Source organism: Brassica napus, chromosome A10, assembly GCF_020379485.1.
Source record: "Brassica napus cultivar Da-Ae chromosome A10, Da-Ae, whole genome shotgun sequence".
NCBI classification, from domain to species: domain Eukaryota; kingdom Viridiplantae; phylum Streptophyta; class Magnoliopsida; order Brassicales; family Brassicaceae; genus Brassica; species Brassica napus.
The window spans coordinates 16,554,510-16,577,225 of NC_063443.1; the positions used below are offsets into that span (position 1 = coordinate 16,554,510).

At 39.7% G+C, this 22,716-nt stretch overlaps 7 protein-coding genes across 9 annotated transcripts; 3 read left to right on the top strand and 4 right to left on the bottom strand.

The window, feature by feature from the left end:
• The first annotated feature begins 72 nt into the window (after positions 1-72).
• On the top strand, positions 73-1,442 carry LOC106430896 (S-protein homolog 13-like). Its single transcript, XM_022693041.2, has one exon. It carries the CDS (start codon positions 805-807, stop codon positions 1,303-1,305), a length of 501 nt encoding a protein of 166 aa, XP_022548762.2. The 5' UTR covers positions 73-804; the 3' UTR covers positions 1,306-1,442.
• On the bottom strand, positions 1,439-3,282 carry LOC106430866 (putative Myo28B1). Of its 2 annotated transcripts, none has more exons than XM_013871665.3 (6): positions 3,030-3,282; positions 2,718-2,791; positions 2,516-2,568; positions 1,917-2,384; positions 1,732-1,822; positions 1,439-1,651 (listed from the first exon to the last, which is right to left on the bottom strand). In XM_013871665.3, exons 1-6 carry the CDS (start codon positions 3,166-3,168, stop codon positions 1,565-1,567), a joined length of 912 nt encoding a protein of 303 aa, XP_013727119.2. In that variant the 5' UTR covers positions 3,169-3,282; the 3' UTR covers positions 1,439-1,564. The 2 variants fall into 2 exon arrangements, with proteins under 2 accessions (XP_013727119.2, XP_013727120.2); XM_013871666.3 differs by having other exon boundaries at positions 2,718-2,788; positions 3,030-3,267.
• Positions 3,283-4,598: 1,316 nt separating this feature from the next.
• On the top strand, positions 4,599-9,154 carry LOC106430846 (K(+) efflux antiporter 6). 2 transcript variants are annotated; one of them, XM_013871642.3, is made up of 20 exons: positions 4,599-5,049; positions 5,347-5,390; positions 5,495-5,556; positions 5,665-5,743; positions 5,822-5,883; positions 5,972-6,047; positions 6,155-6,229; positions 6,555-6,626; positions 6,712-6,795; positions 6,930-6,998; positions 7,087-7,164; positions 7,259-7,347; positions 7,427-7,523; positions 7,618-7,671; positions 7,786-7,881; positions 8,087-8,275; positions 8,364-8,441; positions 8,525-8,569; positions 8,655-8,744; positions 8,828-9,154. In XM_013871642.3, the coding sequence occupies exons 1-20, from the start codon at positions 4,785-4,787 to the stop codon at positions 8,843-8,845; spliced, it is 1,722 nt and encodes a 573-aa protein (XP_013727096.1). In that variant the 5' UTR covers positions 4,599-4,784; the 3' UTR covers positions 8,846-9,154. The 2 variants fall into 2 exon arrangements, with proteins under 2 accessions (XP_013727096.1, XP_013727095.1); XM_013871641.3 differs by having other exon boundaries at positions 8,833-9,154.
• A 223-nt stretch (positions 9,155-9,377) lies between these two features.
• On the bottom strand, positions 9,378-11,584 carry LOC106430870. Its single transcript, XM_013871669.3, has 5 exons — positions 10,663-11,584; positions 10,540-10,595; positions 10,229-10,392; positions 9,992-10,143; positions 9,378-9,888 (listed from the first exon to the last, which is right to left on the bottom strand). Exons 1-5 carry the CDS (start codon positions 11,411-11,413, stop codon positions 9,533-9,535), a joined length of 1,479 nt encoding a protein of 492 aa, XP_013727123.2. The 5' UTR covers positions 11,414-11,584; the 3' UTR covers positions 9,378-9,532.
• A 947-nt stretch (positions 11,585-12,531) lies between these two features.
• LOC106430911 (NADH dehydrogenase [ubiquinone] iron-sulfur protein 7, mitochondrial) lies at positions 12,532-14,299 on the top strand. Its single transcript, XM_013871705.3, has 2 exons — positions 12,532-13,003; positions 14,059-14,299. Exons 1-2 carry the CDS (start codon positions 12,588-12,590, stop codon positions 14,291-14,293), a joined length of 651 nt encoding a protein of 216 aa, XP_013727159.2. The 5' UTR covers positions 12,532-12,587; the 3' UTR covers positions 14,294-14,299.
• Positions 14,300-14,713: 414 nt separating this feature from the next.
• LOC111211029 (50S ribosomal protein L19-1, chloroplastic-like) lies at positions 14,714-16,248 on the bottom strand. Its single transcript, XM_048742389.1, has 5 exons — positions 16,039-16,248; positions 15,536-15,685; positions 15,391-15,462; positions 15,164-15,297; positions 14,714-15,009 (listed from the first exon to the last, which is right to left on the bottom strand). Exons 1-5 carry the CDS (start codon positions 16,231-16,233, stop codon positions 14,904-14,906), a joined length of 657 nt encoding a protein of 218 aa, XP_048598346.1. The 5' UTR covers positions 16,234-16,248; the 3' UTR covers positions 14,714-14,903.
• Positions 16,249-19,985: 3,737 nt separating this feature from the next.
• On the bottom strand, positions 19,986-22,103 carry LOC106430907 (glycosyltransferase BC10-like). Its single transcript, XM_048742390.1, has 2 exons — positions 21,032-22,103; positions 19,986-20,803 (listed from the first exon to the last, which is right to left on the bottom strand). The coding sequence occupies exons 1-2, from the start codon at positions 21,551-21,553 to the stop codon at positions 20,165-20,167; spliced, it is 1,161 nt and encodes a 386-aa protein (XP_048598347.1). The 5' UTR covers positions 21,554-22,103; the 3' UTR covers positions 19,986-20,164.
• Between the last annotated feature and the right edge of the window lie 613 nt (positions 22,104-22,716).

Below are 22,716 nucleotides of genomic sequence, written 5' to 3' on the forward strand. Positions count from 1 at the left end.
TCGTGGATAATTGTGATTAGAATAGTAAACTAGTTTTTCTCCATTCTGACAGAGTTCTCCATACTGCTCTTTTACAATTCGTGAATGGATCTTGACATCTTGTTGTCTGCTAGTTTAAGTTCTTGTCCTCGTTTATACACGAAGTAATGCTTTACTAATCATGATGTTCTCTCTTGTGAATTGTTTTAATATTCTTCTTCTCGACTTAATGTGTCAGACTTTCATGATTCTATACAGGGTTTAAAACCGATGCAAGTCGTTGGAGCGGTGGGATTCCAGAATCGTCGCCTTGAAATCCTAGATGATATTGATCCAACGGTCGCATAGAAAATCCTGTGTAGCAAGTAGCTGTATGATAGTATCAATCAATGTTCCGAACTAGTACTCCGAACCCTGTGTGTTCAGCTAGCTTGTAGTGGTTTTAAAATTACTATAGAACCACAGTTGGTTATAGATGGAAGCCCTATTTAGAACCCCCCTCTTTGTAACTAGTATGTTATTTTTGCTACTTGTAACGACAAAAATAGGTGAATGAACCAGAGAAAAAGAAGAAGATGAAAAGAATACAATAAGCCTACGGAGTTGGTAAATGTAAAAACATGTGGGGATATAACTTCCAAAGGAAATATAGAAATGTTTTAAAAATAAAGCAAACGAGTTATGCCTTAACAGAAGTTTGTTACTTTGTTAGACTTGTCACTACCACTTCCGTTTTCTGTTGCTTGCTATTTAAACAAACCACTTCACCCGTTTATATATAAACAAGCCCCTAAACCAACATTTTTTAAAAGACAGAACAGAGCAATGGAGTTCAGAATCCGATTAACCACAACAGTCACGTGGTGCCTTCTCATCGCGTCAGCATGTGTTCTAACCACAACATCAGCAGCCCGGTTCGAAGTAAGAAACGAGATCACAAAACACCAGGGACGAAACCGAAGCCTCACCGTCACCTGCTGGTCGACTACTAACAAATTAGGCAATCAAAATCTCAAACCGGGCGAATCCAGAAGCTGGTCCTTCAAGCCAGTGTACATCAAAATACCGTTCCTCTACACATACTTTCAGTGCACCTTCTTCACCTCCTTTGGCTCGCCTAATGGCCAGACCGCGACGGTTTTCGCAGGCGAGAGGAAGTTCAGCTGGCAGTGTGATAATCCGGATGAGGAAGAGTGCATTTGGGTGGTGAAGAGAGAAGGGTTATATCTTAGGAAGATCTCAAGGGATCATAAAGGAGAAAGGCTTTATGAAGATGAATTGAGACTGTCTTGGATCGGTGGTACTAACTACTATCCGGTTAAATAGCATCCCTAACCTTATTTAAAATCAAATACATGCAATGCGTGGAACTATCCTTAGTATATATATATATAGCAACGACCAACAAGGTTAAAATCCATGTTTTCTTGTGTATGAAACTGGATAACAAGATGAGGAAATTAGAAGAAAAATAAACCTTTTTTTTTCATTTTTTCCCTTTTATGTAAAAGTTGAGATCAATCCACAATCAACTCCAAAAGTGGAAAGAGTATGTTATTCAACAATAAAAATACCGTTTTTGTTTTTAAGCTCCATATTTTGGGGCCTTCCAAAGTTTGAAAGCAACTTCGTGGATGAACCGATCAGCAGGTATAACAAGGCTTCCAGAGAGCTACAATGGACAAAAAAAGGTTCAGACAAGCCATGCCTTATATAACGAAGGAACTTGCGTTAAGTTAGTAAATCATATACCTTTTTCAGAGCTTCAAAAGATAATGTATCAACCAAGTCTTTCCGTGTTACTGCATCTTGCCACTGAGCTACCAACATAGGGCAGTAGTCCCTGTGTGTCACGAACGAAACGATAAACTTCAGAAAAAGTTTTAATCAGATTCTTATGGGTTTGACCACCAAAAAAAGAATATCGAGTCTCTTACCGAACATTATCTCGTGTCTTTTCACCTCGCATGGTGTAGCTCTGACGCGGGACTAGTCCTTGAAATGCCGGGTTAATACCTTCTTGTGGAGTCTTCTTGACATTAAAATCTGAAACATCCTTGTCTGTGACGGAACCATAGCTGAGAACAAGAGAGAGATGCAAGCGAGGTGCAATCTCTGAACCAGGCTGAGACATTCTCATAATACTACCAATCAAAAAGTTGATTGTTCTCACGTTATCACCACCTATATGCACAAAAACGGAGTCGTATAGGCTCACATCCAAGCACTTTCCTTCTTCAAACCCAAGCAGCCTCAGTAATTCAGTTGCTGTGGCATCAGACGGAAAGGAATCATCACTCTTTTGGTGAATTTCATTGAGTTGTAATACATCTAAGCCAATCAGCTTCCCGAAAGAAGTCAGAGAAGAACTGTCCGTTACTAAAGCAGCCTTGATTCCCATAAACCTGCACCATAATACATTTGTGTCAGTGACATTATTGCAAGAAAATAGCATCATCATGTGGATGTTACCGGCCATTGATTACCGAAAAAGACTATTAAAACTATACAGATCAGAGAAAAGAAAAGACAAAACCTTTCGGACAACGTTGAGACTTCATTTTCACTTCCATTAGCTTTTAATCCACTCTGTTATCGAAAAAAAAAACACTCGTTATTTCGTTAACCTCTAGTGTCTGAATAAAACTATTTAAGCACATGTATCAATAATACACGCTCATAACGTTGATTATCTGTGTAAAGTTATTGTTATTGAGAGAGTGAAGAATCTATCTCACGGCTAAAGTATAAGCTTCTGATGCATCAAGCAAATGAGCAAACTCTCGAACTATTCTTTCGTCCTCAGTTTCTGCTGTAACGGAACAACACAGCAGAGTAAATATCTAGTAGCAGAACAGCAAAAGAAAATAAATTCGATTCTATGTGGACTTCAATGCAAGAGAGAATGAAAATTCATGTGGAAATGAAATAAATCCAAATGCACTTTCGCAACCCTTGTCGGAAAGTTTCGGTCTTTTAATCCAATGGATCGTAATTCGTAAGTGCCTCACAGAATCAAAGGTAAGGGAGAGAGAGAGAGAGTGAGAAACCTGGAGGTGCATGAGGAAGGCTCAAGAAGCCGCAAGTACCGACGGAAGCGAGAGAATGGATGTGCGTATTCGACGGGTCGACGGATCGAGCCGAGCCGTCTCCGTACAAAACAAGTGCTCTGCTTGGTTTGTCAGCCATTCTTGTCAACAGGTGGTAGACACGAAAGTATTGTCGGAGAGAGAGAGGGGAGTAGTCTGATCCGATGATGATCGTCTTCCCTGAATAGGATACTTGTTTCTTAATTCCCGGTTTACCTTTTCGGTCCGGTTTTAAAACATTAATTTTAACGAATTTGGGCTTTATATTGTAACGAATATGCATAAGGTATCAATAACCCAGTGTAATCTAACATGATAATTGGGGGCCTTTGATGAAAGTTCTTTGACGACCAAAACAACATGAAATTTAACAGATAGGCTGATTAAGTAATGCGTGAAACTGTAAACAAATGCGGGCATGAAGTAATAAATAGCAAAGAGGAAAGAGTTTCTCTCTCTCTCTCTCTCTTCTCTCTGTTCTCTATCCAAATCTTTCACAGAGAAAGATGAGGGATGAAACCTTTTTGGTCGCCGGTTCTCTTCCGGCTTCTCTCTCGCTTGTCGGGCTTTTGATTTCAGGAAGTAGTGGCTTTCATAGCTCTTACTTCGCCGGCTTTCGACTCTGAGATACGGCGCCGACTTAATCCTGATCTTTTCCGGTTGAAATTTGATTGTCGCTTCTCGTTATGCATCGCTCATTTGTCTCTCGATCTAGCTCTTCGATCCTTTCTTCTCCTCCGTTTTGAGTTTGTTTCACCTTCAAACTTACTCTATTCATTAAAGGTGACCGATTATTCATTCAGAATTCTCGATGTGATTAGATCGATTGTAGGCGTTTGTTCTCTTCTGTGATGAAGCTTCGATCTGTCAGTCTACGCTTTTGGCTTCGTTGTGATTCGCCTCTGTTGGCGGAGCTCCGTCGCCGTGCCTCTTTGCTGACTCAGGTGGAAGACGACGGTTGGATTTCTTAACGTGTTTCATGCATCGTTTGTCGACCGAACATGTGGTGGATGACTAATCAACTCTTCCTCAACGGATTTCTTCTTGCTGGACTTATGGCCGCAAGCTGTTTCGTTTAGTTGGGTTTTTTGGGCTTTATGCTAGTTGGACCTTGTGTTGGGTCTTAGTTTATTCAATATTTGCCTATTTGGGTTTCCTTTGTATCTTTACTCTTGTTTAATAAAATACTAGTTGTAAAAAAAAAACAAATAAATAAGTAGTGTGTGAAATTTATCCACAAACAAAATAATAATATGTGCAAATCTGAAAGTATGAGATATTTATACGTTTGAAAACATAAAACCAAAAAGAGACATTGATTATGGCGTGGAATTTCCCAAAAATAGTTGAAAATATGCAAGATGTGTTGTCCTAATCGAAATCAATAATTAGATGTGTGTGTAGCCAATCTAACCCCCATCATTCCTCTACCACATGGTGCAGTTTGTATAATACAGAAAAAAAAAAGTCACAAACTTCCCAAATTAAATTTGAAATAATACAGATGTATATATATATAAGACCATCTTTATCTTTAGATGTATGGACTAAGTTGTTGACCATTGCACTTGCAATCTCCTTTTTCTCTATTTCCCCGCTCTACTCTCTCTCTCCCACTTGCGCACAGTGCATCACGGAAACGACCTTTCCCCCTTAACCACCCCGTGACGGTGTTTAAACCGGTTCCGGTTCAATCAAGCCAGATTCAGTTCTGCCATGGTGGAAGGAGGAGGAAGAAGAAGAAGATCCTTTCTCTCCTTTGAACTCGCTCTCCTCTCTCTCTTCCTCTGCTTCTCCATCGCCTCTCCCCGCGCTCTCCCTGATTCGGATCTGAATCTGTTAGAAGAAACCGTCGGCAACTCCTCCTCCGACTCAGCATATCTCAACGCTTCTTCTCTTGGTAAACCCAAGGAAGGTAGCTTCGCCGACATCATCGATCGCGCTCTCGAGAAGGAGTTCAACGAAAGCGATCAGACTGAAGGTAGTATCCGAGAATCTAGGAAGCTGAAGTAGCTATAGATACTAGTAGTATTAAAAGCTTCTCCACTAGTGTTTGATTAGATAGATCCTGAGCTGGATCCGTGATCTATAGAAGATTCGGAACTTAGATTGATCACGATCTAACAATGTGGAATAGTATGATTCTTCTAGATCGAGAATACATCAACAACGAGATTTAGTTTCTGATTCGTTCCCTGTAGTGGATCTTATCGTATCAGCCTTTGCTTTTAGAAAGGTGAAATAATCTTTTATCTTGTGGTTATTATATCAATGGCAGTGGCTGATCCTGGAAGCTTCAACAACAGTGTAGCTGGGCAGCAGGTTGGTATAATGCAGTGGCTGATGTATAGCTATTATGTATAATATCTCTCATTCGTTGCATAATTCGAGTAATCTGAATCTGGACCGTACCTTGTGGTGATCAGGCTGTTCTGGAAACTGTAGCCAGAGTAAAGACAACCAAGAAAAATGAGACGAAAGAGGACAAGTACACACTATTCGATTCTTGTTTTTTTTGTTCCTTTCTAAAAGTTTCTTTATCTTCCATAATGTTCCCGAATTGAATACTTATTAAGCGTTATCTAATCTTCCGTAGGCATTTTCAACTCCATGATGTTTTCAACCTGGACAATGATAACAGAGCTGAGGACACACCTACTCTGATTGATCGAAAAGTAAGTTTTCATACAGGAAGACAGAGACTGGTTTTAGTTTTATTTTGGTTTTTAATTGGAATTTTGGTGTTGTTACAGGACAATGTCTTCATCATATCCAATTTCAAATCGAAATATCCAGTACTGCAGCTAGACTTGAGGTGAGTTAGTAATTTCTGTTCGGGATGATTCTTTGAAAAAAACAGCTATGAATTATTCATCTGATCTGTACTTCTTCGGTTTATGTAGACTGATATCAGACCTGGTGGTTGTCATTGTATCTGCAACTTGTGGTGGTATCGCCTTTGCTTGTGCTGGACAGCCGGTCTGATTTTCTTGCTACTCGTAGTCTTTATCATTATGAATTTAGGTTTCAGTATGATGTATTGATTTTCTGATTGTGGATCATTGTATGCTTAATTGCTTATGCAGGTGATAACTGGATATTTGCTAGCAGGATCTATCATCGGGCCTGGAGGATTGAACTTAATCAGTGAGATGGTCCAGGTATGCTAGGTGTTGGACAGGTTACTTTTAAGGTCTCGAATGTTTAGTTAGTTAAGCATTATTTCAAGAACTTTCTTTTTCGATGATCTTTGACTAAGATGTTATACAAAACAGGAATACTGATTTGTTTTTTGACTAGGAACCCTTTTCTTCTGTGGGTCAATATAAATTGGGTTCTTCTCATGTGATAGTGGATGGATAAGAGAGACCCTAGATCGTTTTCAAGGCAAATTAAGTTTTACGAGTGTCTAAGTTTAGCAATAGACTGCTGTGGAGATGATGTATTCATATTTGTTGTTGTTTTTGCGCATGGTAATTTATGCAGGTTGAAACAGTCGCCCAGTTTGGTGTGGTATTCTTGCTCTTTGCATTGGGTCTAGAGTTCTCCACTGCTAAGGTGAGATCAACGTCTTTGATTGCTTAATAATGAATTGACATATTAACATAACAAGCTCGTGGGCACCTTTCCTCTTACTTTGTAGCTTCGAGTTGTTCGATCAGTTGCTGTTCTGGGAGGCCTTCTTCAAATTCTTCTTTTTATGTTCTTGTGCGGAATCACAGTGTCGGTGCGTTAATTTGTACTTTATTCTGTACATTTTTTTTATGTTGATTAAAGTGTAGTCTTAGACACTTGTATTAGACGTATACACCCTGAATCGTTTCCAGAGAGTGATATGTTTTCAATGGGTCATGTTTGCAGTTATGTGGTGGTAAACGGTCGGAGGGGGTATTTGTAGGAGCATTTTTGTCAATGTCATCAACTGCAGTGGTAATTTTAATGTACTATATATTTTTTTATCTATCCATTTCCGATAGCTCTGTTTTTGATAATTTGGTTTTATGTTCATGAACTACAGGTGCTGAAGTTTCTCATGGAGAAAAATTCAACCAATTCTCTTCATGGCCAAGTTACAATTGGAACCCTTATTCTTCAGGTATCTGATTATACTTTCCATCAACATGTTGTGTCCATTGTCTTTCTTGAATTTTCAAATGATTTGGAGTTTTGATTTTAGCATCTTTTTCTAGGACTGTGCTGTGGGTTTGTTGTTTGCTTTGCTTCCAGTTCTTGGTGGAAATTCTGGCATTGTTGAGGGAATGTTGTCAATGGCAAAAGTGTAAGGAAAGACTGTTAGAATTTACCTCCCAAGTCGTTTTCTAAAGATGTTAATAATGCCTTCTCTCTTTATTATTCAGGGCGGTTGTGTTACTTTCGTTTTTGGCTGTTCTGTCAATATTATCACGGACATGTATTCCTTGGTTGCTGAAGTTAATGGTCAGCTTATCATCACAGGTTTCATGACTTTTCTCTCAAGACTATTTTTCATATCTTCTGTTCCAGTGAAATCCAGTTTGTAGATTAAGCTAAAGTTTTTTTCATCTATCAGACAAATGAACTCTATCAGTTAGCCGCGGTTGCGTTTTGTCTACTCGTAGCCTGGGTGAGTCCTACTTAGCCTTCCTTTTCTTTAGTTTCTTTCTTACATAAAGTTTATTACCTTCTTTTATTTTTATCTGTGAGAACTATTATTTGACTGGTCTTTTTACGTTTTCAGTGTAGTGATAAGCTGGGATTAAGTCTTGAACTAGGTTCTTTTGCGGCAGGGGTCATGATATCAACTACGGATCTCGCTGAACATACATTGGAGCAAGTAAGTTCTAATCATGTATTTCCAAAAAGACTGCAGTTTCCCCTGTTTATGCGAAATATTTTCATCTGCTTGAGTCTCTTTCTTCTCCCGTGACTGTACTTAGTGTTGTCACTGATGGCGAGGAAGTAATCAGTTGACAAGTATCCGATGCTAACCCCTTAAACAGTTTATAGTCTTACTCAAATGCTTTCTCTTTTTGGTGCAGATCGAACCCATCCGTAATTTGTTTGCTGCACTTTTCCTAGCCAGCATTGGGATGTTGATTAATGTCCATTTTCTGTGGACCCATGTGGATATACTGTTAGCCTCTGTGATATTAGTAATCATCATAAAGACAACGATAGTGACAACAGTTGTCAAGGGATTTGGTTACAACAACAAGACAGCTCTGCTGGTAAAACATTATGTCTCAAATTATACTCGTGACCATGTTTGCTTCCGTGCACTTTCTGCTTCACAAGACCTAAGTTAAATTGATGCAGGTTGGACTATCTCTGGCTCAGATAGGGGAGTTTGCCTTTGTATTACTTAGCCGTGCCTCCAATCTCCACCTTATCGAGGTAAGTAATACAACTGCTTCTCGTTAGGATATGAATTGAGATTATTAGAATATCTGAAGAAAGAAGTTTTGAAACATTATCAGGGGAAACTCTACTTGCTTCTCCTGGGGACAACCGCTCTTAGCCTGGTATGATCAGATCATTTCCGCTTGCCTCCTCAGTCCTCCCTACTTATATGTGTTTCAAGTAGCTGATTGGGTTTGGTATGTGCAGGTTACAACACCTCTGGTTTTCAAAGTGATACCAGCGGTTGTGCATCTTGGAGTACTGTTAAGATGGTTTTCGCCAGACTCTTCTATAGAGGTAAGTTGGGTCTCCAGAGTAGTTCTTTCATCGTTTTATGTAATAATGACAGGTAAATAACAAAAGAGATGGTTATGGTTTAGGGCAGAAAGGAGAAATAGTAAGATCAGAAAGCGGTAAACAGCGGATGATACTGATGTCACGCCAATCCCACAACTCCTGAGAAGAAAGATTTGTGGAGAAGAAGAGTGGTGTCATGCTTCTCCACCAATTTTGACAACAACAAAAAAAAAAAAATTGTTTGCCTCCTGCTCTGCCCTCACTTGTAATTAGTATTGTTTGATTTTTTTTTGCCCCTTGATTGTAATCTGATTAAAAAAATTCAATCAGTATTTCTTATCACGATACCAGAAACTGGCCATTTTTTTTGTTGTAATCATATAACTCTCTAATATCAAGTAATTGTTATATTTTGTCAGACGTCAAATTTAAGAAAATGAAATGTAAAACATTCGTACTCTTCGAACTGAATCCAACACACAACTCTATACATTTTAGGGAAATAATTCCTTTTTTTTTTTGGTCAAAGAAAGAAGTAAATCACAGAAGAGTCAAATGTGACTTTTCGATGCTGGAGATGGAAGACGATTCAAAGACACTGCTGGTCTATAAAAGGACTTCAAGAGTTTACGATTTAAAGATCCACAATAGTAGTTTTCTTTTGGTTAAGTAAATCCTAAAACTTATAAAGTGACTTGTTAAGATCTCTAGACAACAATTATTACTTCAGCAGCGTTCTTACATTTCGACCATATGTAGGGTTTCATGCAAAGCCGATTTTTCAGCACTCATAGCTCCATGTCTGAAACTCCAACCTCAGTAGCATTCACCAAACGATCCGAGAATACAAAAGGTTGCAATCTTGACTTCTCTTGAAAGTTGTTGGGTCTATGCTTGAAGAGCTTCGTTTTCGTTTCTCCCTCCTTATCAGGCCTCTCTTCTTTACGTTTTCTTGTGCTGCTGCTGATAACTGAGATAGATGACACAATGTGATCATCAGCCATGTCTGCATCTTGATCAACCCCAACTTGTTGTTTCAGAGTGACATCTGGTCTTGACCAGTGAACCACTGTTTTGGCGTAATTCTTGGAGTGGTCACAGTCAAAAACCCTTACTCCTTGCTCTTCAAGCGATAAAAGCCATTCTGGAAATCAGATTTTGCACAATGGGTTAGTCAAGACCGACATAAAAGCTCCAAAAACAGATGGGAACCTATCTATATCTTAAAGATAGAGGAAGCAATTTACCGATGAAGGATACAGGCGTAGAGTTTAGCAGTGTGTCTGCATCTCTAATCACTTCACCTTGACTGATCACCCAGTTGACCAAGTGATATGGTATACGTGAACTGGAGAACATGTTCATGTACCTACTGGTTTCCTCTTGATCTTCAGTTTTCCTGTGTGATCGTTTGGAGTATCAAGCAAAACAATCAAGTAACCAAAAGCAACTACTTTTTAGTAACCAAATAACTCTACGCATACCTAATAGAAGCCTTGGCAAAAAGAAACAACCAGTTGATAGCAACGTTCTTCAACTGTAAACTCCTTTGATCATTTCCACTTCCAGGGTTTAGGAATAGACTCTCCGCCGATTCAATCACAGCTTCCGTTACGGTTTCAATTAAAGCAGCTTCGTCTTCTGGGCCCTGTAAGATTTGAAAAGCTTCCCATGAAAACATAACTCAATTCTTTGTTACACACAGTATGATTCAACAAAGCAACTCCACACAGTTTTATAAATGAAGAACATTAATTAAAGAAGAGTAGAAACAATGTTTAGCTAAAGAACCTACCAGTAGTGGAGTCAGATGCAGATATGGCTCCACCAGAAGCATCTTGAGAATGCCATCTGTGTCAAAGATCAAGAAACCATCACATCACACTACAACAACTCTCCATAGAAAGCAAAGACTCACCAAAGAAGTAGCAACTATGGAAGGCATTGATCATCTGAACCACAGACTCTCGCAGATCTTTTCGTATCTCCCCCGAATCAAACCTCAAGCACAAATTGAGCAAAAGAAGCTGAGAAGCTACGATTCCAGCTAAGCAACCAACGCTACAAGACTCAGAACCAACCTCTCTCCGCAATCTTTCACCAACAAACGGCATGAACATCTCCAAACAATCACCCACTCCCACTTCATCCACAACCCAAACTCGATTCAAATCAGCAAAACTAAACCCAGTCACCATCAACAAATCATCCTCATCCTCACCACCACCACAACCTCCTCGTTCTTCATCTCCGCAATACGCGCTAACGTAGCTCACAATCGCATCCAACAGCTCCGAAACCTCTTCCTTCCTAGTCTTAACCAACCGAATCAGATTGTAAACGAGAGGAGACAGCGTAGCCGCCCTCTTCGCGCCGGAGAAGGACTCGGAGAGAGGGACCAGCATCTGGAAGAGGCTCCTGGTTAGCCTCACGGAGTCTTCGCCGAAATCTTGCTTCGAGGAGTGGAAGACGACGGCGGAGTAGAACCAGAGGAGCTCGAGAGGCGGATCGGGACGGTGGTCTTGGAGGAGGCGAGTGAAGATGGATTCGAAATCGGAGAAATCGGTTCGGCCCGTACGGTGCTGTGCCAAGAACTGCTTGGTCGAGTCGGTGAGAAGCGGTTTGAGAAACTCGAGGCGAGGGTTAGGGTTACGAATCGGAGGTTGCATTTTTCCGTTAACGGTGAGGGAGAAAGGAGTTTGAATTTGTTGAAAGAAAATAGAAAAAAGCCCTTTCGAATAAAGAGAGGGAATCGGAAGGAAAATGTTGTATCTTTTTTTAAAACAATCTGAAATTGAGTTTCGATCCAAAAAGTATTCGCATTTTAGTTCTTAACCTCGGAAACTATTCTCTAATTAAAATATTAGTATAAGTTTGGGTTTTACATTTTAGAAAAATAATAATAGTCGTATGTCATATTTATCACCCAAAACAAGAGGATTTCTACTTTTTAGGCCAAGATCCACTGGTCTTAATCCAAAAATATATTGAATCCAAAAGCCCAAAATACATACCAGAAATGGATGATCTGATTTTTATTCGATTGGCTTACATGGTCTTATTCAAATCCAAATGAAAATGATTAAGAACATACAAATAACTAATTATGATGATGATCTTTATATTTATAATGCATTTTAAAATTATTATGCTGCGGACAAAATCTGGTATATTTAGTGTAATTGTCTTAATCCAAATCTAAAAGGCCAAAACTTCTTGATTAATAATAGGTCATACAAACTTTTTTTTGCTAGCCTATAAAACTTTTGTAGAAAAAACGTGGTTAATCTTCACTTCTAAATTAAAGTTCAAGTAGTCAATGTTTATACTGAAATTGTGTGTTATATATTATAAAATCTTCATAATAGTAATATATTTGATTAGTAGAAAAGATAGAATAAAAATTGACATGGAAGCATCCTATTCTATTGATTAAGGTTTAAAAACTTATACATCTAAGTTTGGGGTTCGAATCGCAGACTATAAAATTTCTTGCAGATTATAAGATGCAAAACTTTCAGAGTTTCCAGAGTAAAGCAGAACCGTTCGTTGTGATCCAACTGCTGTGGTGAGAGCCCGTCCATCGAGAATGTCGTATATGGAGAACCGTCTGTGTTTTCAAGTGTTTTGGGAAGAACTTCATCGTGGAATCATTATTCGTGGAGCTGTTCATCGATAGGGTTAAAAAATATCGTATAAAAATTGATTAATCAGTGTAAAAAGGTAAGAAACAAAAGGTTAGGCTGTGGTATATGATAAGATAGTTATGTATACCTGTTTTTAGTTAAATGTTATAAGACTCGCCTGGTTATCACAACTCCACGAAAAACTCAGAAAATCAAAATGGCCATGATTACGCGCAACACCGCCACGCGCCTCCCTCTCCTCCTCCAATCTCACCGCGCCGCAGCCGCTGTCTCTCACCTCCACACATCCCTTCCCGCTCTCTCCCCCGCGACGACACCGACTTCCTACACCAGACCAGGTCCTCCTTCGACCACCGCTCCTCCGCCGGGTCTCTCGAAGACGGCGGAGTTCGTGATCTCAAAGGTAGATGACCTGATGAACTGGGCCCGTAGGGGATCGATCTGGCCCATGACCTTCGGGCTCGCCTGCTGCGCCGTGGAGATGATGCATACCGGTGCGGCTCGCTACGATCTGGACCGGTTCGGAATCATATTCAGGCCGAGTCCTCGCCAATCGGATTGTATGATTGTCGCCGGGACGCTTACTAACAAGATGGCTCCCGCTCTTCGCAAGTAACGCCTCTCTCCCTTTCCTATGAAATGATATATAATCTCCGCTTGATTTGTTCGTTTGCCTTGTTATGCTTGTTGATAGAAGCCTCAAATTAGGGATTTCAGGAGATTGTGATTGTGATTTGGGGTTCATGTGTCAAAGTGAGAGTTTTTATATGAATAATAAGAGTTGCCTGGGAAGCCATACCGTTCGTATTCATTGTCTAGCACAGATTTTTTGAAGTTTTTGGTTCAAAGTCATGAACTTGAGTAGGCATACTAGGCAGGAGTCATATCTCTTTTAATGTTATCTGTGTGCTTGTCTTTTGTGGGGAGATGAAAAAAAAAATCAGATTATCTAGCTTGGGGGAGAATATGGGTTAGAGTTAGTTATCATGGTTGGATTTAGCAAAATTGGTCTTACTAATTTGAGGTAGGAGATTCATTGTTATAGTGTTTTGTTTTACTTAATTTTGTAGCTCCTTCTGCTGACTGTTTAGTATCTTGCTTGGTGAATTTTCTTTGTTCTCTTTGAGACCTGATGTCTATCTTATTGCGAGGTGTGTTGTTATGGAAAATTGATACATCTTATTTTTCTTGTTTGATGTTATGAAGCCTTCATTCAACTGCATTGCGTATCTTCTTTTAATGGGAATGTATGTCTATTTTTTTTTTTTAATGATGCTGAGCTTATACGTTTGATGTCTTTAGGCCCCAAACGCTATCCCTACTCATATCACGACAAGGAACCCTGGGTTCTCAAAACATCAATCACCGAGACGAGAAAGTTTTAGATGCATTTCGAGAGAGATGATTGATAGCTTTATAAGTCGTTTGTCTAGATTGGCTCTAAATTATGCTGAGTAAAGTATTAGCGAACTAGCATTTTGACCAAAAAAAAAAAAAAAAGAAATAAGTTCAAATCCATTCTTCAAGCTACCCACAAAATCAGTGTAGGATCTAATAGAATTAGAGAAGATTTCTCTGTGGATCAGTTCGAATGTCTTAAAGCTTTTGTTCTTGTTTATACTGTTTGAAGAAGTTGCTAGTTTTCTAATATCTGGAAACAATGACAGGGTGTATGACCAGATGCCCGAGCCAAGGTGGGTGATTTCAATGGGAAGCTGTGCCAACGGGGGTGGATACTACCACTACTCCTACTCGGTCGTTCGAGGGTGCGACAGAATTGTGCCAGTGGACATATACGTCCCTGGGTGCCCTCCAACAGCTGAGGCTCTGCTCTACGGACTCCTCCAGCTTCAGAAGAAAATCAACAGGCGCAAGGATTTCTTGCACTGGTGGAACAAGTGAACAAGTGACCAAATCCTTCTTCCTATGTTGAAGAAGTTTGTATCAGACAATTCTTTTACCAAAGTTTGGGGCTAATAAAACGTGGACGTTTCAAAAGCATGTTTCTTTGTGGTGGAGATGCCATGTAAAGGATTGCGTTTCTAAGTTTGTTTTGTGGAAACTTAAATAAACATAAAGTTATGTTGTCTGAATGAGTTACTTTTGTTATATCTACCAGTTAACAGCTATTGATTCCTACCTACTCTTGTCAAATCGCCTGTGTATGTGTAATGTGCATAGAGCAGCCCTTTTGTTTTATCTTATTAATAAGGCTATTGATCGTTCGGGCCCGTTAGTGTTTTTCTCTGTTGCTTCACACATCCTGGCTTGTGCTAATCACACATCATTTCTTTATGGTTTTAGGTTGATTCGAGCTTTGTGTGTAGTAACTAACCAAGACTTATTGGAGCAAGTAAGAGGAATAAAAGGATCCATCATTATTCAAATACACAGGTTCACAATATGTGACGTAAAGGCCAATTCGTCACCAAAAAAAAAAAACAACCCTCAAAGACACTGTTTAAGGGAGTAAACTACCCTGTTTATGTGAATGAGTGATTATTAAGATGCTCTAATGCTTCTTGAGAGCGTTCATCTTGTCCCTGAGGTAATAAAGTTTGGCTCTTCTTACTCTCTTCTTGTCTAACACCTTAATCTCCCTCAGGTTTGGCGAATACCTGTCACCAAACACCCCCACCTCTCACATATCAGCAGTTTTTCTCATGAAAGGAGCCTTGCTTTGCTATTGCTCATGAGGCTCACAGAATGTAAATCAATCTTTGCCATTAGCACAAAGGAGAGGGAGGGTGCAAAAGGTTTAAAAGTACTTACAAGGGGAACATGGATTCGACTCCCACCCCAGCCACAAGCCTTCTAATCTTAAACGTAGAGTTAAGACCAGCGTTACGTCTTGCTATCACAATTCCTTTTACGATTGAAACACGCCTCTTGTTCTCAGGCACTTCCTGTTTCAAACAAGACAATTTCAACAAATTCTAATGAATGGTTTAGCCTTTTGAAGATATATTTTCGATCCCATTCTCAGTAGAGTATTTTACCACTTTGAGCTGAACAATGTAACCAGGCCTTATCTCAGGTATTTCCCTACCATTTCTAACTGCCTCAACCGCCTACAATCTGCAGAAGATTGCAACTTTCTTAATTTAATTATCAATGACCAATCGTCAAAGTTGGGAGTTGTACCTGCATGATATGTTTGGCGGTTTTATCAAGCCGCTTGAACTTGATTCTCGGAGGCAAATCAGGAGCTGACACAGAGAATCCTTGAGGAGTAGATTGAATAGAATCTCCAACGGTGGAAAAGCATCTCGATGCAAACGTAAAGTTTTGTCTCTGAGAAACATAGCCAAATCACCATAAAAATTCAGAGAGTGTCTCAAACACAAAGAAGCCTAATCTAGAAGATATCACTGTGACCCCAAACATGTCGAGAATCTACAAAGCACAAAACTTTATCACTCCTTTCTCTGTATCTACACAACCTTTACTACCAGACGAGAGAGGCGCATCACTAGATATATCAACGAATATTTCAAGAAGATAAAAACAAGCATTGATGCTGTTTAGGACAATGAAACTTCACCTATTTATCATCATACAATTCTCACATAACGAATCTAAGCTAAATAGACAAACCCAAGAGCAAAGGTTCCGTTTTTAACACTAAATAGCAGTGGCTAGCTTACGGGTACTGGGGAAGATAAAGAAACCGCCTTTGTCAGCGAGCTAATGAGATACTTCGCTGCTGAATCAAACCCTCCTAGCCTCCTCGATTCATTTTCAGACAAGCTTGGGGAAGACGAAGTGAAACGTGAAAGAGTGTTGGAGATATAGACACTGTTCCTCTGAAGCGACCTTGTACTGCTACGAATCGATTGCATTTCTCCGACAAGAAGGCTTGATTTGGAAGTTTTGCCCAGATATTTGGCGGAGTTTGAGCTGAGCCTAAACACTCGCTTTCTCCTCCAGGGTTACGTTTTCCATTTCCTCCTTTTCTTTATTAGTAATTGGCATATGACCCCTGATGTTTTAAGTCCCCTTTTATTTTGTTTCTTACTATCTTCTTTAGTTGTTTTTTTGATGTGATTAAAGAACCATAGAGTGATCAAATAAAATTCAAATATAAACATATGAAACACGCTAATAACAAAATGTTTAGTGAAATTGTCCTCAAAAATAATGAAAGAAGAAGCATCCTTTTATTTACCAATCTGATGGAGAGTGTGACCAAAGAGAACATTTGTCAACAAAGAAAAATCTTTTGGAGTATTACCATGAAAGGAACTGATACTTGCTAAGTTCTAGACAAAACTATAAATTTTACTTGAATCAAACAAAAAACTAACTAATTAGATCAAAGTGTTTGCAGAAACTTAATCATCCGGTTTCTTTTGAAGACTCAAAACCCATGTTCATGTGACTCTACTGCATCATTGCATGTCGCCTTGTCATCATAGCAGTCAAAGATGATATCAAAGACCGACTACTCTTACCGTTAACATAACGACTCTTTTTTCTTTCTTTTGGTTGATGGAATGTTGTTATCTTTATTTCAAGGAATACTAACTTTTTTCATTGAAAATAACAACAGGGGGTGACCTACCTACAAAATAAAGGCACCAATCATGAGGCAAATACATTCAACTAAACCTAAAAAAACAGACGGTGAATCATGTGAACATAGAATTTTTGCATTTAAATTGGATTAATGGCGTAAAAATGCGATAGGTTGAGATGCGCGTAGCCAGTTAGGAGGGTTTGGGTGGGACAGTGTGGAACGTTGATTAGGGAGGATATTGACTATGTTGCAGAATCACACATTCTATTATCACAACACGTTACATGTAAATAAATGCAAACTATTTCGATACTAATCAACGGTTGACCATTCTTCTCACGGCTTCAACTTTTCATTTCAATCAGAACGAAGTCATCAACTTTCCTTATCACCAAATAAATTCCCAACTATTTTTCTCAATTCCGACCAAAACTGGCATTCATCACGAAAACTACTTCGTTAACATCAATGTTCTTTGCCGTTTGTGTGATTAGAAAAATAAACACGCCTATGAAACTAAAAAATAGCACTGGTAAATGTCTGGGGCTGGTGAAAGAAGAAATTGAATTTCCGTCGGGGACCTCTTTGTAAAGTCGTTACCTCAATTTTCTACGGACTCCAAACGAAACGCTCAACTTTTTTTCATATATCGATTTCATTCTTCCATTTATTGATTTTTACACGCAAACGTGACCGCAACTTCCAAAACAATGTCCAGGTTTACACAACCTTCTTTGGAAATGCGTTTTGCTAAAACACGAGAGATGGAATTCAAAAAGTTTCAGACAAATAAAAGTTAGATGTTGTCGGGTCTAAAAATTGAACAACGCATGCAGCTACCGAACCTAACAGCTAAACGATCTCGATTCAGATTTCAGTATTTCACCAAAAACATAAATCGAATTCAAGTGACAATCATAATTAGAATTAGATTTTAGTTAAATTTGGGCTGTAGTGATTCGATTTGGAGTATATAATGCGATTATTGTGAAACAAGCTCGTATAATCGTAATTGTAAGCAGAGGAAGTTTAATAAACCGATTATGTAAAGAACGAGAAAGATATAAACTGAGAAACATCAGATCCATAAATAAATAGAATAAGAGTCACATCAAAAACCATAGTAGAAACACACAAAACCACAATACTCTAGATATAAATATAGTACCCTCATACAGATATGAAGGTATTAGATAATAGAAAAATAGAAAGAGATCTATATAGCTCCTGAATACACACGAACATCATGAATAATAATAATGCTATACCCGATCAACTTTTTTTTTCAAAAATACGAATCTCCATCGCAAAGACTTAGATCCTAAGAGCAGACCCGAAAACAAGAGCTGCGACGGCTGCAACTCCAGCTGAAACGATCGACGGCGAGAAAGCAGCAGATCCGGACGTAGGGCTTGGGGCTGGAGCCTCGACTTGAGCGGAAGCGACGGTAGCTACGACGGAGACGATCACCGCGACGAGAGCAACGACGGAAGACTTAGAGATCGCCATTTGAGGTATAGAAGAGAGAGCAATGGGAGGCTAGGGTCTTTGAAGATTCGAAAATGCTTAAAGCTTTAGAAAGTTTTTCACAGTGTTGAGAATCAATGCGATGATGAAGTGTTTATAAAGAGGCTGAGCTGCCCGGTTTAGCTGACCGGCTTTTGCAACATTAGAATCCAGCTGGACCACCTGCGGGTCCCGCGAATCGTGTTCATCGACGGCTGGTTTCCCAACGCGTGTTCACTGAGATCTCGACAGGCTATCTCTCCGTTACGGCGCCGTTTGGAAGATATTTATTCTGCAAAACCGATATACTCACCGAAGCGCGTGCATCTAACTCTCAACCCTAGGAAGGCACAACGGTCGGTGAGATGGTTAGTTTGGCGCGTGAAGAATATGATGAGCTGTCTATTTTCTTACAGCTCACGCGGGTTCCGGGAAGGAAACGGACAAGATGCGCAGTCTTGGTCCACATGGTGGTGGTGGTGTAACGGCTAATGCTTATGAGCTTTTAAAATACGTAGACATGTGTAGAACTACTGATTTTAATTTTACTCCAAACAATGTCGATTTTCATTACTCTTAATGTTATTCTCGTCTTTATTTTCTCCGTTTTTTTGTTTGGTAAACTTTTCGTTTGGTAAACAAGCAAATAATGTTGGTTTCCAAGACTTGGAAGTTATCACTGATGGGTATATTTTACTTTCCTTTTGGATTCGTGAAAATCAAAATGATAATCACTGATTAATTTGAAATGAGTTGGAGAATAATGAATAATTCTAAATACCATTTTTGACCAAATTAAACACAACATTTAATGCTATTTATGTATAATAGATTTTCAACTTTGAATAAATGAGAAAATTAAGGGATGTAATGTAACACGTATCCTCGATACGTATTGTTAAGCATCACCTTGAACAAGAAAAAACTACTTTTATTATATTGTTTTGATAATCTGGTGGATTTTGTGGAATTTTCTCCATTCTAGTAAACATAGGTTATAATCTGGCGGATTCTGTGGAGTATGTGGTAAACAGTAACTAGTAAATAATAAAAGATGTCATTATTATATTCTTTTATGTACACTAAAATAAACATTAGCCTTATGACAGCCTTTTAAACCACTTTAACGAATTGCCCATAAAGAGTTAACTTTATTGAATTGTTTATACTATAAAAAGACAGATGGTAGCCGGTTGGCAGGCTCTTGAGGGATTCGAGAAGTTTCCAATAGGCGTAAAAGTGTGACTACACCTGGCTGTCTTTTGTTCCCATTCAAAGCAAAAAGACTTGGTCGGTAAGCAATTTACTAGTAACTTCTAAGAATCAAAAGAAAACGAGTTAGAGACGACGACTCACGAGATAATTCAGACGTTGGAATTACCTACCAATCTACCAACCGGTTAATTTGTTTGGTTCAAAACATATACTATTCTCAGAATCTCGAAATGATTCAGCAGAATTGTGCATGACCGCATATCTGGTTGAAGGCATCAGGCATGTGAACCTTAGGAACCCACATTGTTCTATACATAGCTTTTCTTGAGGTATAAAGATAAGGCTACAAGCATATGTGTGGATCCTGGTGTGCAATGTTATCTCTTCTAATATCTCATTTTCTTCCAAACTAGTATATAAAAAACAAACAAAATAAAATAATATCACAGTAATTTCTTGGACAGAATCCATATCATATCCATTTCATTATCTCTTATTTGGTTTCAAGAGGTTCAGAGACACTCCTCTCTATCTCAATATCCCAGAATCTTGGGTGCTATGTGAAGCAAAGACTCCAGCGCACTTGGAGCAAACTTCCTCGCAAAGAGATAACACATTGAAGTGTTACGACCATTGTAAACGCAGTTTTTTCCATCAAGTATCTTTTCAAAGAACTTCTCCGTTATGTCAGACCGCCCAAACGTAGCCGGGTGGGGGCCTCCTCTAGACCAGTCCACCCACGTCAAGCTCCGGTTAGCCAGCGCCATTGGTTTCTCAATCGTCAACATCGTAGGGAAATAATGCTCGTCGACATAGCAAGCAGGCCTACAGAACTCTTTGAACTTGGGGTAATACAATGTGTCTTTGACAATGGTAGCTGCGAGCTCTCGGTTAATCTCAAACCATTGAGACCCTTTCCGCCATTTGGTGATGGGTACTTCAGGTTCCATGTTGTCGTTGTAGCGGCCGCGCCCGAACGGTCCAGGGTCATCAAAAGCGCCCATGAAGCTGTGTTTCGATCGGCTCAAGTAGCTGTAGATTGTCGTGAAGTTGAAGAGCGGTATGCACGACTCCGAGACGAGAACAAACCATTCGTTGGAGATATCGAGAAGCGCGTTGGCGAGTAGCCGCTTCTCCGCATCGCACATGGTCATTCTCCCCCATTCCGCAACCTGCACAATGATGTAGACATCCAAATTAAAATCAGATCATATACAGAACCAACTAGCTGCTTAAAGTAACCAGACAGAACTGCTTGAACACAAGGCTACGTCTGATTCAAAAGTCACACTTTCTGATACTCTATGTCATTAGTAACCCCAACAAATATTTAATAAGGATGACTACATTGAATCTCATTGTATCCACCAAACACAAAGAGAGGGTCACAAGAACCAGACCTGACTCGGTATCTGCCTCTGGTAAAAAACAGAACCAGCAGGAAACTTGGCGGTAAAAGAGGGATGCGGATGAACATAAACCGAGTAAAGCCCTGTATGACCCTTCAAAAACCTCTCCCAGAGCAAAGCAAGGGGCAAGGGACCTTTAGTCAAGAACATAAACGCAATCTTCGGAACCCTCTGAAACGGATACTCTTTCCTCCGAGGCCAGAAAGAAGCGCGCCAAAGAAGCTCTTCATCCGTCATGTTATGCATCAGAACAGCAGGAGGCTGTATCCATTTACTCAAACCGTTGGGCTCGTCCTCGCGACACGTGACAAAGCCAGAAGTGACGGTGGTTACTACGTTTTGTAGGCCTGTATACTTGATTGTAGATACACTAATGACGAAGACGGTGAGAGCAAACGCGAGGAAAAGGCCTAGTATAAGAAGCAGTTTCGCTGGAAATGGTTTAGACTTCACTGATCTAATTAAGATTCCGTTATCTTTTCCTTCTTCCATTTGTATAACCCTAGTCTGCATCCTTATAAGACTATAAAAGAGACTCTAGTATCAAATCTAAGTAACCGATTTGCTGATTTTTTGAATCGCTATCAAGTAGCCTAACAGTTGATTAATTAGTGAGATCCTAATTTACTTGGAGACTTCGGGATCTCATCTCTAATCAAGAAAGTCTATGAAGCAGCTTCATCCGCGAAAGCTGACTCTAGCACGCGGAATCTCCAAAGAAAGTAGTATCTCTAGTTGATTCGAACGATATTTCTTCACCGGAATAGCAGATCGGAGCTCGGAGAAGTGAATAACCGTCGGGAAGTTGATCTGAGAGCGTAAGTGGATCCGGAGCTAGTAGCTACTTCTACTTGAGGAAACTAAGTGAAAGCGGAGGATGATCCACGTGTCCAGCTTTACGAGAATCGAATAGTGTGAAGATTACAGGAAAAATACTGAGGACTTACGAATCGATCTCGAAGCTTTGGAGAGAGAGAGGGTGATGATGATGAATCGAGAAGACTAACTTTGAAAAGTAAAGTGGAAACGGTTTCTTTTTCTGGCTGACCGCTTTGTCTGTTCTCGCGTAGTCTTTGGGAAATATCGGAATCAATTTATGCGTCACTTTTTTTTTTTTTTTTTTTTCCCTCAATGTTTTTTTATTAAATAAACGGGCCGATTCGACCGAAACCCGAATACAACAAAAAACGGCTTAAAGTTCAAAAGACTACGGACTAAACAAAAACCTAAATGGGCCCTCGTCCTAGACCCAGAAACCGGACGACCTAGTCAGATAGCATGTCAAGGAGGCTAGACACATGGAGAGATATGCTCCATTCACGCGATACGCGTCTCAAACGCCTCAACTTAACCGCCTCCGCCTCTACGCCGCCGGAGCATCACCATCTAAACCTGCGTTCGTCGGAGCTTGGACACAGACAAGCCTCCAACAAACCCATAACCGTTCTTCACTGCACTGTTTTCACGCCGGCGAGTTCCATCGATCACCGAGATCTCCACCGACTTTGAAACACTTCAAACCCTAGACAAACGAACCGAGAACCACTGCTTTCTTTCCTTGAAAGTCGTCACCATTGCCAGAAAGCATCATCGTATAACGATATCTCATCCGCAGTGACCCAAACATCCACCTTGACGACAACCTCACCGAACTTGACACAAATCAAACTAGTAAC